The following is a 16061-nucleotide window of genomic DNA, read 5'->3' as shown; positions in this document are numbered from 1 at the left end:
GCACATGGAAGATGTTCACACTCTGTCCAAGGGTGGTTATATAGCCAGCCTACCCACATTTTAAACTACTAAAGATTTGACAGCTGCTTATTTTAATTTGTCTTGAAGCAGAAGCATTATTGTCTGAATACAAACATGATCTGGAACATACTCCAAATATCTTGGCTTAAAAACCACAGGGAGAAAAGTCACCCTTGTATGTTAGGTCAGAGAGTTCTGTATTCAGGACAAAGCCTTGCTGCATATTTCAGGTGTTTCCTCGGGGAGTTTTGTACTCAGTATTTCCACACATTGGAGTGTTTTCTTTTGCAAAAAATTAAGTGAGCAGGGCATGCTCTTTCTAAAGGAGCTGGAGACCACTGAGCACCCTCTGCCTGCTTCATACTTGTAACAGATTCCTTGGGTGCTGCTCTGCAGCTGAGGTTGGTGAATCAAAGCCCACCAATAAGGGTGGGCTCTGAAAGGCTACAGAAACATATCTCCTGCTCTATGAACGCCTTCTAGCACCACTCTAAAAGTAGGTTTGAGAGAGGCTGTACTCCTCATAAGCACGAGCACGTGAGTTAAGCCACCTTTGGGCAAGTCACAGTGCAGAAGCTGTAACAAAAAGGGAAAAAAAATAGAGTCTTGCTCCCCGCAAAGTCCCAGGACTCATGTAGCCTACAGGTAAATTCAAGTCAGAGGAATGCCTAAGTTAGCAACAGAGACAGAGAGAGAGAGCACATGTGTATGCATGCACAAGAGTAAAACCTGTCAACCAATTATCCTCGTAGTTTCATTCTTCCAAAACCAAAATGTGAGGCTTGGTCAGAGACACATACCTACCTTCTTCTGGCTGCACTTGATCCTAACCACGAGCATGTGTGTGATTTTTTTAATTCAGTTTGGAAAAAGAAAAATAAAAATTACTTCTAAACCATAGGAAGCCTCAGGACTAAGCTGATTTTGCAAGTCTTTGGGTTTTCCCAGTTGGATTTTGCCTAGCTCTAGTCAGGAATTCCCCTTTGTCAAGGAATTGCACAAGAAATGCCTTTTCCGTGATGAAGGACTGGCAGCAAGTAAGAGAGGAAGGAAGTGTGATTTTCTCAGGAGATAAAATAGCATCCAGCACAAAGGTGGTGAGGTGAGATCCTGAAAATCCTAGCGCATGACACCAGTCATTGCTACAAAACTTTCCTTCTCATTTAGAACAGAAAGTGTGCGAAGTCCAAAAAAAGTTACCTACTGCCTAACAGAAAAAGACTGAAAAATCTACCAATAACGGGCAATTAAAGTTCCCTGGTTTCATCTGTCATGTTCCAGTTTATGTTTATGTTCCAGTGTATGAGACATCACATGACTTTCTCAGTCTCTTTAATTCTAGAGCATTTGACAGAACTGACAGCATAAAAGTGTGTGGCATCATCTGAAAATAAGATTAATCAAATATATTGAATTTATGCAGCAAAAGCATGAGCATACAAAAACAGGAGTCTAGGACTCATGAAACATTTGAATGTTTAGCGGTTGTCAGCTCACAAAAGAAGGAAAACATCGGCAAATTTTTATATGCTTAGCTGTCTGTGATGGATAGGACAAAAGTGAACAAACTTAAGATGTGGCAAAGATGATTTAAGGGCATTAGGAAGAAAAAATACACACAAAATATGGTAAAGCACTGGAACTGCTGCAAAATTTCTAGAATATTTGCCATTGGGCATCCTTAATAACCGTCAATATAGCTGTCTTTCAGGAATGATCAAAGACTGTGCTTTGGGACAGAGAATGACATCTGGAGGTCCCTACCAAATGTACATTTCTGCAGTCCCTTGAAGAGATGAAGACTTACTTTCAACACTTACAGCTCTTTCTGAAGTGTCCCATATACCTAGCTGCAGAAGTCTTGAGGCACTTTTGGATCAGGAATCTATAGATGATAAGAATTTCCCATTGAGCTGTTGCTGAGCACTATGAAACATTTCTTACTCCCACCATGCTGACTCCATATAGTTCTCACTACCAGCCAGACTAGGGAGCTAGCAAAGAAGCTTGCAAAATAAATTCACATCTCCTCTGTGACAATGTTTCTACTAAACCACAAGATTTAGTCTATCCTAGATGAAACTAGAAAACTTGCCTGTAACGTACAAAGAACCATTCCAGCCTTTGCCTGGTGACCAGCTGGCTGGCCATGCGGTCACAGAGAACTGCTGTACGAACCGCACTCCCAGTTCTGATGCAGTCCGGCTTATCCCAGTAACTACCTTGTCAAAGCACATGGCTGCCTGCTAGGACTAACATTTGAGAGATCTGCTTCTAATTTATTTATTGCAATGTCAACACCGAATAACTTAAGCATATTTTCCACAGATGACTGCACATTTTTTTTAACACGCTGTTTCATGTCTGCGTGCCACTAAGCATTCCAAGATTTTTTTGCAAGCTGTCATATTTTTTTGGCATTACATAACCATTTCATCCATGAGCTGCTAGTGGACTTTTTATCTGACTCTGGAGCAAGCTTTGCCTATCTGCAAGCCTAATTCTCCCATTTGTCTCAGCTAAGAAACATGAATTTGAATAATATCATGAGTAAACTGGTATGTGTGCTGATGTGAGCTTCTGTATCAATTGTCTTCTCATCTCACTGAAAGAAGACAGACTGCCAAGGTGGTCATCTCTCCCTCCACAGACAAGAGCTCAGTGGTAACACCTGATTGTACCCTCATATACGTATATCGCACCTACAAAAGCAGAACTGGATTTTTCCCCTTGCAAATAATTTCAGTTTCATAATCATTGCTCAAAGGATCTCCAAACAGCTTACATTATGATTATAACAAAATATTGCAGAGGTTGCTTTATGACAGAGTCCTAGCTTTTGCTCACTTCCACAGCATTATCTGGTTGCTAGTATTATGTGCCCACATTCAGTCATTTGATCAGTCACACAGATTCAATATTTCTCTCAAAAATTCAGCAGAATTACTTGCATATTCAAAATGAGTCATTTGTTTGAATCAGGGTCCATATCTCTAACAAAGCCTGGATAATCAGTCTTGACAGATAATAAAGTGGTTATAAGTGAAGTATTTTAAAGCAGCTTTCATTTAACCCATACTTTGGCTGAACTGCAGCAAAAAGATCTGTGTCTATTGTTAAACATTTTGGTGATATATAGACTAAATTTTAAATGGTGTGGTTAAGTGGTTAAAGTACAGTTTTCAGACTAAAATAAAAACTAGGCAAAGCTTTGTGATTCAAGTCACAGATAGGCATATGTTGGCAGCTTCACAGGTATAACTGTTTTCAGAGCCAAACCTCAAGCAGATGAACTACTGTAAAAGAAAGTCAGTAAAGTAGTTGAAGAGATGCACTGTGAATGGAAATCACAGGGGTTTATGCAGGTCTAGCAAAAAGCACAGGGCTCTGGGTATATTTGAATTACTCACGCTTTGTAGAAAACCAACTCACAGGTTGCCATCTGAAACTCTTCTGAGCCCACCTTGTTCCTGTAAGATATATAGCATTTATCAGTCATAGACTTACTGAAAAATTACTAGACTTGGGATTTTTTTATTATTCTGCCTGCCTGCTCACCCCTGCCCCCCCCCCCCCCCCCCCCCCCGCAACATACTGGATCTCACTGGATCTCATTAGAGTCCTAACATATTTTTCTGGAAGCCCTACAGCAGTAATAGCTCCATCATTTTTCCTTTGGAGACAAAGATGTGCGGTGAGAGCGTTCTCATCTGCAGTTTCAGTCTTGGCAAGGCCTGGGTTTGCCTGTGAGAGAAGCAGCAAATCTCATGCTGCTCAGAGACCTTGCTCGTACAGACTAACTGCTCAGCTTCTGTGCTTTGTTGGTTCAACAGGACCAGGAGGGTTATGATGTAGTGATTTAAACATTTTTGTCATTAAAACCAAAACTCACTGGAATAGATCAGTAGAAAGAGAGGGTGCCACTTCTATAGGAAATTTCCTGATGCTTCGTCAGATGGAGTTCAAACAAAATGGCATCTTCCTCTGCCTTTTATCCAGAGGTTCGGGGAAGGGTAGAATTACCTGAATTTCCCTGCAAAAGGATAGGGATTAAGAATCATTTTTTAAATACTTCTGTTAGCAGTTGCAAAGGGAGAGGCTGGCAAATTTTCTCTGAGTGTAGTCTGTTTCTTTTCTCCCATCTAGCTTGAGTCAGGATTGTTAAATGATTCGGAGCAGTATCAAAGGAGAAGAGCACCTGTCTGCTGCATGCAGCTTCTACTAACTCTCTCTAAATGTGTGATCTGGAACGAATTATGAATGGTGTGTCATGTAGACCGCTATTTCCTAGAAAACAAACTCTAAAGTTACTGAAACTTGATTGCAAAATCTGTGCTACTTCCACTGCCACCACCCACTTTTCTTGTTGTCTACGGTTCGAGAGTGGTGTCTCCCTTACCAAAGGCTCAGCCAAGTCTCCCTTCCCAGGTCCCCACTCCAGACATACATTGGGCTGGACACTGGACAGCCATAAATTGGCAGACAGTTCCAAGCCCCAAAGATTATTGTCTCCAATAATAAAAAAGTAGACAAAGGATAGTGCAAAAGACGCAGGCACACATACTTGAAGACTAAGAATGTGTCAGTGGTGGAAGTTGGAAAAGAGCCTAGTAATCCGATTTCTGTCCTGGTGCTTTCATCACCAGCCTTCACTGCCCATCTGCATTGAAGCCTGCCAATTCCAGGCACTGTATCAATGAATTTTAGGGTTTACTGGGCTTATTTGTTTAAAACAAAGCATAAAACCAGGTTTCTTATCTCCAAGACCAGAACTAACTCAGAAATGCAAGGTAAAATGCTGTTTTAAAAACTGATTCCCACAAGTAAACAGACACACCTGTGTATTTAATATGCTCTAGTCCGGTCCTCAGACCTCTTTTCTGAGTGAGCCTAGCCTCCTAATCCTCATGTACTAGAAGATTTTTTGTGGTTAAAACCAGGCTGTTAGACTTTTGTTTTCTTTCCATGCTGAGTGGAAAGACACTGGCTTATTATACATGAGAGGCTGGGTCTGATTCTGTTACCTTTCTCCTTTTACAGCTATGCAAAGCTGACGTGAAACTACTATTCTGAATTAATTGGCACTTCATATTCACACTGCACTGGCAAAAATGGCTAGGTTATACATAGGGTAGTGGAGAAGCAGAGGAAAACAGGCCTTTGAGATAGATACATAGACAGATAGACAGACAGACAGACATTTAATCAGAGGCAATATAAATTAGATTAGGAAATTTGCACTTATGGGCATGACATCTTTGAGACTCTTTCAAAATAACTTTATTAAAATATATCTGCTATTAACAGAAATTATGCAGGAGTGTAATTTCTTCTGTCTCCAGAATGAAGACATTTTAATGTAACATATTTTAATCAAAATATCCCCTTTTAAAATCTCCTCTCTGCCTTCTCTTACAGCTTCTGTGGTTTCGGACAATCTGAGATTTTAATTTGTTGTTATTAGAGCCAGAAAAAAAGCAATGGCAGCAGCATCTCTAGTGAAATAGGAATCATTCACATGTGTCAATGCAGATAAAAGAGTTTTGATAACTTCAAACACTTTACCTAGATATTTTCTTTAATTATAGAAAATTTTAGCTGCCGTTATGTAACTCAATGGCACGTGACATCACTTCATACAATCCTCACTCCTCTCCCCCAGCCCATTCAGATCCCAGGAAGAAGAGAAATTCCTCTATAAAATGTAAGGGGAAAGAAGATTAAGAACCACTAAATAATACAACAGCAACCCGTCGGTTTGATTAGTGTTCAGGCCATTATTAGTGAAAAAAAAAGAGACAGCCTTATTTTCAATGACACCAGAACACATCTGAGTACTGTAGTCCTCACTAGATTTTACCAGCATTGCTCATGTCTGGACTTGGCAAGCGGTCATGTTAGACATAAAGGCTGATCTCTGTTGGCCTCTGATGTTGGGCCAGAGAGCTCTTTTTTTGACCCCTTTGGCACGAATGAATGCTGGTCTCCTTAGAAAAACATACTCACTGAATTTGGTGCTATTCGATTTTGCTTACAGCTTGCTAATCTTATATCAAATAATTAACAAAGAAAAATATTCAGAGGGGAAAAAAAAAGGGGTGAGGCAATATAAATTTGGAATCTATGCCAATGATAAATTACGCATTCATTTGCAACAAGCTGCTAAATTTCTGCGACCCAAGCAGCTGCAGGTGATAGATCTATCAGAGATGGGTGCCAGTGAACAAACTGTCAGGCTTGTCTCTCAGGCATTCCTGCACTGCTTTGGATCAGACAAGGGAACGGGAAACTGTAATGGGACCTTTATTAAAAGGCTGCTCTCCTCTGTCTTCTCCTTTCCGTCTGTGCAGTCTTTCTCCGAAAAAAGAAACCTCAAGGGTCTTTCAATATCGAAGCATGGAATGACTAAGAAGCATTTTTACTTCCCAAATATGAAACAGGTTTTAGGATTAGATAGTAATTCAACAGAGAAAAAAAAAATTAAATTGGAGAAGAAATACTGGCATTCTTCGTGTCAGTACCATTGCTCAGACATGGTTTTATCAAATCTTGAAAGCAGACCCACATTTCCAAAGCTACAAACCATTCAAGAACATGCCTATCCGTGAGAAAGGGCTCTGGATGTTATTAAATAGAGACAGAAGGAAGCAAATGCTTCACGCTCATTTAGCAGGTGCTTCCTGCTCTGCTGAACTGGGGACTAAAAGTTCTCAATTCCCCTGTGAAGCCAAGGTGTGCACCCACAAGGACTGACAGCAAGAGAGATCATGGGTGTGATGTTCTCTGATAACACTGCTAGCATGTACCACAGCAGAGAACTCAAATGTCCTGTCAGAATTGGTTATTTCTTCCCTTTAGTACAGCAAAACATCACTTTTCAAGATACTTGCTGTGCAAGGTCAGCCTAAAGGTTGTCCTAAGCAAGAAAAACTCACTCATATCCACCAAGAGGAGAATTGCATTTTGAGTCAGCGTAAACAAAGGGGCCTTCTTCACAGACCCCTTAAAATGCAAAATGGTTTTATTCCCCTCTCTGCCTCTTATCTGTGAGTGCTACCTGATTTAAAGTGTCAGCATTTCCTTCTGCAGCTTGAATTCTCACAGCTCTATGACTATATAGTAAAAATCTGCTGCAGGCTGAAGTACAGCAGACATACTGAGGCTGCTAGGAAACTTCTCCTGAGCTCCTGGTGCAAGATGCTTTTTATTTCTCATTTTACTCATACTCAGACAATTGGGGTATTAACCTCTACTTAACTAAGCTCTGGGTCTCAACATTATCATACGCAAACTGCCTTTGACTACTTAAGACTCTTCAACTTATTTTTCAGTGAGACTGTTGATATACTAGTCAGTAACATTAAAATGAAAGCATATAGAACCTGTACACATTTATCTAGGATCACAAAGCACATGACAAACACCAGCTGGTATTTTTTTTAACCTATTTTACAGATGGAGAAACTGTTCATAAAGGAATTTCCCTGTTTAACAGGAGAATGATAAAAAGATACTGTAGTCCTGCTTCTCAATTTCACTAACCTCCAGATTGTTTATCCTCCAGACAACTATTTGTATTAGATACTGATTTTAGCACATAGCAGCACATATATTAGATCATCACATAACAATGCTATGATAGCCTGAAGCTTTTAGGGGAAGGTACTGTTTTTTTTTTTAAATCTGTGATAATGGCTAAGTCCTGCTCTCTTTGGCAACAAAGTTAGATTTGAAAAGTAGAAGAGCCTGTTTGCTTCTGTATCTTCCAAGCTTATTTGCTCTTACTGGCCAAACACTGACACAGGCTGCCCAGAGAGGCTGTGGGATCTCCAGTCTTGGAGGTATTCAGACCTGGACCGGACAAGACCCTGAGCAACCTGGTCCAACTTTGAAGTTGTACCAAGCGACCTCCAGAGGGCCCTTCCAACCAAAACAATTCTCTGCCAGTTTCTCTGTATTCTGTTGAACGGCTCACCTCAAACCGTGGCAAATCCTTGCTTTTGACTTTCTTTGCTGATACAAAAGGCCAAGCGTAACTCTGCGCTAGGTGTACCCAGGAAAGCAGACAGAAGGAACTTCTTGATTTCAGGAGAGCTTGGTAGCTTGAAACATAGGTTATTTTAACAGGTTATTCCTTTGGCAGCAATTTCTTTTAGATTATTGCACTTCATTTACTGGCAACATACAATTAGAAGAAACTAGTTCTTTTTAACCCCTAATTTGGCTACACTGCTAAAAAAGGGACATTATGAATAACAGGACACTATAAGAATATTTTAATTACCACAGTTGCTGATGCTCATGAAGACAGTGAAACAATATCTTATGTGATGTCTCTTGTCAAGGTGACACACAAGACAACCAGGAAGATAATAGATGGAGGGAGTGAAATGGAAAGAGGTATTACCATTACTGTACCACTCCAACACACGAAGAGACTTCTTAGATGCAAACTACTTGATTAAAGAGAGATTGAGTAGAGGAACTGTGGTTACAAGAGTTGTGAATTTTGTCCTGACTGTACCCCTCAATTATCCTGGAATACAACCAAGAGATCTCCTTTAGGCTGAGGAAAACCTGAGAAAAGCTGAGAGAGTTGGAGTTATTCAGCCTGGAGTAGTGAAAGTTCCAGGAATACCTTATTGTGGCCTTTCCATACTTAAAAGAGGCTTATAAGAAAGATGGGACAGACTTTGTAGGAGGGCCTGTTGCGATAGGACAGGGGGTAATGGTTTTAAACTAAAAGAGGGTAGATTCAGACTAGATAAAAGGAAGAAAATTTTTTAATGATGAGAGTGGTGAAACACTGGCACAGGCTGCCCAGAGAGGTGGTAGAAGCCCCACCCCTGGAAACGTTCAAGGCCAGGTTGGACGGGGCTCTGCGCAACCCGATCTGGTTGAAGATATTCCTGCTCACTGCAGCAGGGTTGGACTAGATGGCCTTTAAAGGTCCCCTCCAACCCAAATTATTCTTTGGTTCTATGAAAAGCAGGAACTGAAGCAGAAGAGGCAGAGACAAACACTCACCAACTTTGGGGGCTGCTACCATCTTCACTGTAACTTGATTAACCAGATCGTAATCCAACAGCTTTAAAATAGATTCATCTAGTTCTGGTACAAGTCTTACATTGTAATGAGAATCTCTTCAAGAAAACCTTGTCTGGTAAAATCCAATAGATCTGTCTCCTTTTGGATCAGCTGACATGAAACATCTTTCTTCCCCTCCCTGTCCCCCACCCCCAAAAGATCTGGAGAAGGGAACTGAGAACAGAGATGTTTACTCTAGGAGAGCTCGGTTTGATATGTGACTTGTTCCTCAATCTGTCCCTGGGATTTGGCAAGAAAGTCTGAAGACGCCTAGCAGGACTCCGCTCCTTGCTGCAAGGCCCACCTGAGACTGCCTCTAGTATTTACTAGCACCTTACTGAGATCTGAAATACCACAACTGTCACTAAGCTGGGAGCAGGAGGCAGCCACCATACCACCGACACAATGCTGTGAAAAGACTCTTGCATGGTAATTGTCCTAGAAGGTGTGCTCTGTCTTTAAGATCGGGAAATAACAGCAGACCAAGTTCAGGAAGATAGAATTTCAGTGTGTCCTTAACCTTAAATCCCACAAAACGCTCTGAGATTTAAACACTTGCTTAAATTTACACTCACACTAAAGTGCTATCTGTATAGAAATGGATGTTAGCATGTACTTATAGGCTGCTTTCCCTCCGAGTCTGAATGTTAGGCTGTCTTTGCAGGTGAGGCGTGGCATCTAAAGCCCACAGGCAGAAGGAGTAGCATTATCTTTAGTTTCAATATAGTTCTTGTCTCTCCCTGGTGTTTCAGAATCAAAGCCCCTGTACTTAACCTACTGTTTAACAATTCTCTCATATCTTTCTTTCCACAGTATGTGGCATTTGCCTCCCTCTTCTTCATTCTGGTCTCCATCACCACCTTCTGCCTCGAGACCCATGAGAGATTTAACCCCATTGTGAATAAGACAGAAACTGAATTCATCGGGAATGACACCCAGGTGCGGCACTACAGGGAAGCAGAGACTGAAGCCTTTCTCACCTACATTGAAGGTGTCTGTGTGGTCTGGTTTACGTTTGAGTTCTTGATGAGAGTCACTTTCTGCCCAAATAAGGTGGAATTTATCAAAAACTCTTTGAACATCATTGACTTTGTGGCCATACTGCCTTTCTATCTAGAGGTTGGACTCAGTGGCCTGTCTTCCAAAGCTGCTAAGGATGTCCTGGGCTTCCTCCGCGTAGTCCGATTCGTGCGAATCCTGCGAATTTTCAAGCTGACCCGCCACTTCGTTGGGTTGCGGGTCTTGGGACACACCCTCCGCGCCAGCACAAACGAATTCTTGCTGCTCATCATATTTTTGGCATTGGGAGTCTTAATCTTTGCCACGATGATCTATTATGCCGAGAGAATAGGTGCTAAACCAAATGACCCTAGTGCCAGTGAACACACACACTTTAAAAATATCCCCATCGGCTTTTGGTGGGCTGTTGTCACCATGACGACCCTGGGCTACGGAGACATGTATCCTCAGACTTGGTCAGGCATGCTGGTGGGGGCCCTCTGTGCTCTCGCTGGTGTGCTGACCATTGCCATGCCTGTCCCTGTCATTGTGAACAATTTCGGAATGTATTACTCCTTAGCTATGGCTAAGCAGAAGCTACCAAAGAAAAAAAAGAAGCATATCCCGCGGCCACCCCAGCTGGGATCCCCCAATTATTGTAAATCTGTCGTAAACTCTCCACACCACAGTACTCAGAGCGACACTTGCCCACTGGCCCAAGAAGAAATTTTAGAAATTAACAGAGCAGGTAGGAAACCTCTTAGAGGAATGTCCATCTGACCGTTAACCTCCATCCCGCGTAGTGATTTAAGATTCAGCCAGACTGCTTTCTTAGAGCAATGGGTAGCACATTTATCCATTCTAGTCCCACCATCACACAGTGAATAATATGTGTGAAGTCTAGGTTGCAGGGACAAATGGTACAGTAGAGGCTGATCAGCAAAACTAAGGATGAGAGCACGCTCTAGGAGCCCAAACTTTGGTCCTGGTTAAGGGCATACAAGTCTCAAGATATTTTGAAGAGCTGTTACATCTAGTGGAAGAATTTTGAGAGTTCTACAGCTATGGTGCTGGACTGTGTAATGCATCTCAGAGGCTCCTGAGAGCTGAATGCTTCATAGAGCAGAGTAGGAGCCAAGTACCCAGCAATTACAGTTTTCTGACAAAACAGGGCTGGAATTTGAAACAGCCAGATGCTTTCTCATTTGTTCCCATTTGGGACCTTTCAGCTGTTTTAAATGGCAGATATTGTACATCTCATTACAGAAACTAGGTGCCTAGTAAGTTGAAGGGACAACTATACCATCATGCATATTCATGAGACAATCCCGTCTCTCTCTGATGATTAACTGCAAAGTAGAACAACAGCTCAAATTCTTGACACTAATGCAAAATGACTCACTCTGAGACAAGACTAGATGTAAGGATGTTTATTCCATGGCATGCAAATCAATCTATTCTATAAAATTCCACTAGAATTTAGCATTTAGAACTATGAAGAGTTTTGAATCACATTTTCTAAAACATGCTCCTTTTGCAAGTATGGGTTGGTGAGTTACAGCTCTTTCAACCTTCTAGCAGCAAAGGCCAATTGGAAAAGGTCTGACTGGTCATTACTGGCTGGTTTGGCCTAAACAGTGATCGTCTCATAATATGGTATTCTTATTTTTAATTATACCGATTCATGTTAGCAATAGGTGAAACCAGAGCAAAATTAATCATACTAATTCTGCTGGGAGGGGGGAGGGAAATGGAAAAAATACTAGTCACCATGGAATATATTATAATATCCCATGGCTAGTGGTTAATTATGGGAATATCTCAGTTTTATGAGAATCCTCCTATAGCACATAAAGTTACGGGGCTCCAATTTGATTATTTAAACCCCATAATCTACCTCTACCCATGGAATATCACTATTCATTCTATGGAGTAATTTCAAAGTAGATAACCATGTTGAAAACAAAGCCAACTTCATTTTTGGCAGACGTTCCAGCCAAGTTGCACAGTAGACATTCTTCAGCCTATTCAGAATATCCCCCTATGTTGTATTATATAGAACAGATCACCAGTCAAGTGATTTTAACTGATATCTAGTCAAAAAGAGATGTTTTGAAAGAGCTAGCATATACCTATGATGGTCTTGTGTTATCATTTTTTTACTTTGAAGAAAATTCTAATTTGTTCCTCATTGTGAGTGAGGTACTCTCTTGTCATCTCATAGCCATGCATGTTGATGTCATTGTGAGAGGCACAAAGAAAGTTAGACTTTCCTTTGTGTGTGACTTCACCAATGCCAACGCTAATTTTGGAGGGGAAGAGCTGGTGGGAACCTTTCTCTTTTCTTTTCTTTCCTGTTCTCTTCTCTCTTCTTTTCTTATTTCTTTTCCCTTTTGTGCAACTATGTAAAATCCATTCAGAAGGTAAATAGCTTTCATTTTTTTTGTTAAAGGCTATTCCATTGCAACAGGCCAATCACAATTCACGTGACTGATAGACTGTCTCTTTCCTATTGTACCTTTGGTGCATACGCGTACGGTTTTATCATCCATTCCCCTCAGGTTGCAAATGCTTATCACAACTCATGTCCAAGCAGCAAACTTCCTCACAAGTAGATGTCTTTGTGGCATCATGTGTCAAGAGGGAAAGAGGGCACAAACAATACCGCATGTCTCCTACTGTAAGCAATATGCCAACTACCCAACTGTAATGCGCAAGAGATGCCAGACTCTTGAGTATTTTAGCAGTCAGCTACAGAGTGACTTTCTTCTCAGAAATCCCTTACTTTATAAAGTTTCTTCTATTATCTACCCTGGTCCTCTCTAGGAACTAGAGGACCAAGAACTCTACGAGTTCAGTGCAATTCCACACCGGTATCCTGAGAATACGTGTAAATTTTGGTTCAATGTGGAACTGTTTTGCCACCATCAGTGCACTAAAATCAGCTGTTACCACAATATCCATGAAGTATTGATAGTAACAGCAACTTACCTATTTGTGCAATAATTAAGAGAGACTATTTTTATATACATATACAAGCATATATATTTTAAGAAGTAACAAAGCACACTTATACTTCAGCTAACAAAATGGACTCGGTAACACTGTTGCTGGAGTTCTGTTTCTGGTAATTATTATGCACCACTAGCAGCAAAAAATATTGCTTGCATCTCTTAGCTTCCTAATAGGGAAAGATCTATATGTGTGCAAGAGAAAAGCAAAAAATAAGTAAGATCCGAACCAAGCTGTTAAAACAAGATCTGCATTGCCTTGGATGTTGAGATTCACTTATGTAATATGAAGCATTCATAGGCACTGACTTGTTCCTGAAACTATAACCTGCACGGTATATGAAAACAGAGACTTGCAAGCAATGAATGTTTCCCATACTGTAAAATATTTGGATTAGTTAACAGCACCTAACTGTAAACAACCAGTTAACTTTGTACTAGGAACACAGAATGGGTGCCTAATATTTCTAAAACAATGCCTGAGTTGTCCAAGATACTTCTTGTCATTTTTAACTGTAAAGCTTCAGTGTGACAGTGTCTAGGTGATACAAGGTCATACGATGTATATCCAAAAAAAGCCTATTTAGCTGCTCAGGTGTAAAGGGCATCACGTGAAGTTATTAATTCCATATGTTATCAGTGGTGGAATGATTAAACACTTCACAAAACAGTGACAAGTACGAAATAGTTCCACATATGACTATCTCTCTATGGCCCTCTCATGCACTGAGTCAGCAGTCCACAGCTGTTCTCAGTCCATACACGCAGTGCCACGGGGGCTCTATGAGAGCTCTGCACAGCCGCAGCCCAGTGCTTCCTCTCAGGCTAAGGAGCACTTTCCTGGCATGGACATGCAAACAGCAGAACCTTGCCCACAGGCTGCACAGCTGCTGCCAATGATGCTATGGTCATTTGCAGGCAAAGCAAAGAGGGTTTGAATTTAAGTTCTGGTAGGTTTGAATTAAATTTTTTAATTGTCCCCAACATTCTCAGCAGCTCAGCCCTGGGCTAATTTACACCTGGCAGGAGGGTATCTTTAAATAACAGCACTTGATTTTAATTTGATATAAAGAATGTCAGAGTTTGATTCTATCATGCCTCCCCTTTCTGCAGCAACTCTTCCTGCTCTCCATCCCGTCCGATCCCATCAATGGGTGGCTGGGAAAGCGGCAGAAGGGGAGGTAAGGCACTTCAGAACAGAGGATGGCAGAGCCACTGCTGCGGACAGGCCTTCACCAGCAGCATTAAGAAAGCTGGGGTTTCCTCTACACAAAAAAATCTTCCTCAAGGCAGTTTCTAATGCCTGTAAATTCTCAAGATACTGCTTATATAGCGCATGGAGGAACTGGGCCTGATACAAAGGAGCAGATCTCACCTGACCGATTTGACTAAAACTCCTTGACCCAGGGATATCTCAGACTCAGAGAGGACCAGGTGTCCCCTCACTTAAAATATATACACCAAGTTGTAGCATCACCACGTCCAACTATTAACTTTGTTATGTCGCAATGTTCACAGGCCCTATTCAAGATCAGGGCTTCATTTCGCCACTGTTGTATATGTGACAACCATTGTATTACAATCAAATACCCGACAGGCTAAGTAGACAGCAAAAGGAAAATAGAAGTGGTATCCAGTATTTTCATTTGACACATGGCTTAACTTAACTGAGCAAGATCACTTGAATGGTCTGTGGCAAAGCCACTAGTTGAACATAACTAAATAAGCATCAGTCAACCACAATCTGCTGTGCTGCACCATCTTTTATCTAAAGGCTTCTGAGTATTCCAAACAGTCAATATCATAACAAAGGCAAAATAGAAAAAAAAGGCAAAGCAAAATTTGCTTCAAACAGAAGCAAAACAGGAAAAGCCAGTTTCAACCACTTAAACTTCGCTGATTTCTGTCCCAAACCACACGCTGTCCTACAGGTCTAAGTAATTTACCTCAGTACACATAGCAAAATACTTTAAGGTACAAGTTTGTAGGAAAACTTCAAAACACGCAAAAAATAAATCTTTAAAGCTCTCAGTTTTGTTTTGAAACCATTACTCAGCTCTTCAGTCCCTCTCTTCTGTGAGCTGTGTGCTTACCTGAAGGACAGGTTAACTGCATGGTTACATCTTAAAGTTGCCATAGGATGAAGTGGTCATTTTCCAGCACTGTAAAAGAAATTTAGAATATGAATGGAACTCATAACTTCATTTGATGTCTACAGTACTGTCTGGTGCCACAGACCAATGGTCTCAACAATGCATCCATAATACACAAGCACAGGTGATGGGTTATTTTGGGTTTGTTCAGAGACCTACCCCAATCTTTTATTGTTTTCGTATATAAATGTATTTACAACACCGACATACGCAGTGTTTCTAATGACTTTAATATAGCCAAAATAAGAATTTCTCACCTCTCTGATCCCCTCTGCATGCAGTTTCACTTTAACTATACTCAAAGAATATCGTATCTTCATACAAACATATTGTGCAGCCTTTTTCACAATGTACCAATGGCAAAATTCTCTACTCATTGCATAGCTGTAAAATATGGAAGAAATATTACTAGAATTCAGGCGCCTAAGAGGAGAGGGAAAATGTCTGTCATTACTAATACAGTCTCTAGCTTTGGGAAAAACTTCTGTTGTTGTTTTACTTACGTGCCCAAAATACAATGTCTGAATAGTTGAAGCAATCCAAGTCTATCACTGACAGAGGGGAACTACACAGTTACAGTGATTCCAGTGTACTCCATGGTCAGAGGACCTTGAGCAAGCTGTGACATTAGGAATTTATTATTTGAATGCAATTTCCTGAGAGAGCACTGTTCTTTTAGAGATAATTAGAGAAATAATGGGGAATTACCCATTTCAGCTTTATCACTCGTGCTTTCTGAAGGAGCTGCTCTTTTCTCAGGGCTTCATTTTTCATCCCTTCTGTCACCATA

The 16061-nt window shown here is 40.9% G+C and overlaps 1 protein-coding gene across 5 annotated transcripts in view; it reads left to right on the top strand.

Annotated features, from left to right (window-relative positions):
* The window catches only part of KCNC1 (potassium voltage-gated channel subfamily C member 1), a 107774-nt gene that overhangs the window by 79308 nt on the left and 12405 nt on the right, over positions 1–16061 (top strand). For all 5 annotated transcript variants that reach the window (XM_086471982.1, XM_086471985.1, XM_086471980.1 and 2 more), the window contains exon 2: positions 9922–10855. In XM_086471982.1, coding sequence (XP_086328108.1) covers positions 9922–10855 — 934 coding nt within the window. The remainder of the gene's footprint in view (positions 1–9921; positions 10856–16061) is intronic.

The sequence above is a fragment of the Leptosomus discolor genome, chromosome 12 (genome assembly GCF_034619465.1).
Source record: "Leptosomus discolor isolate bLepDis1 chromosome 12, bLepDis1.hap2, whole genome shotgun sequence".
In the NCBI taxonomy this organism is placed as follows: Eukaryota; Metazoa; Chordata; class Aves; order Leptosomiformes; family Leptosomidae; genus Leptosomus; species Leptosomus discolor.
The sequence above is the reverse complement of the archived record's forward strand: the minus strand, read 5'-3'. Positions and strand labels throughout refer to the sequence as shown.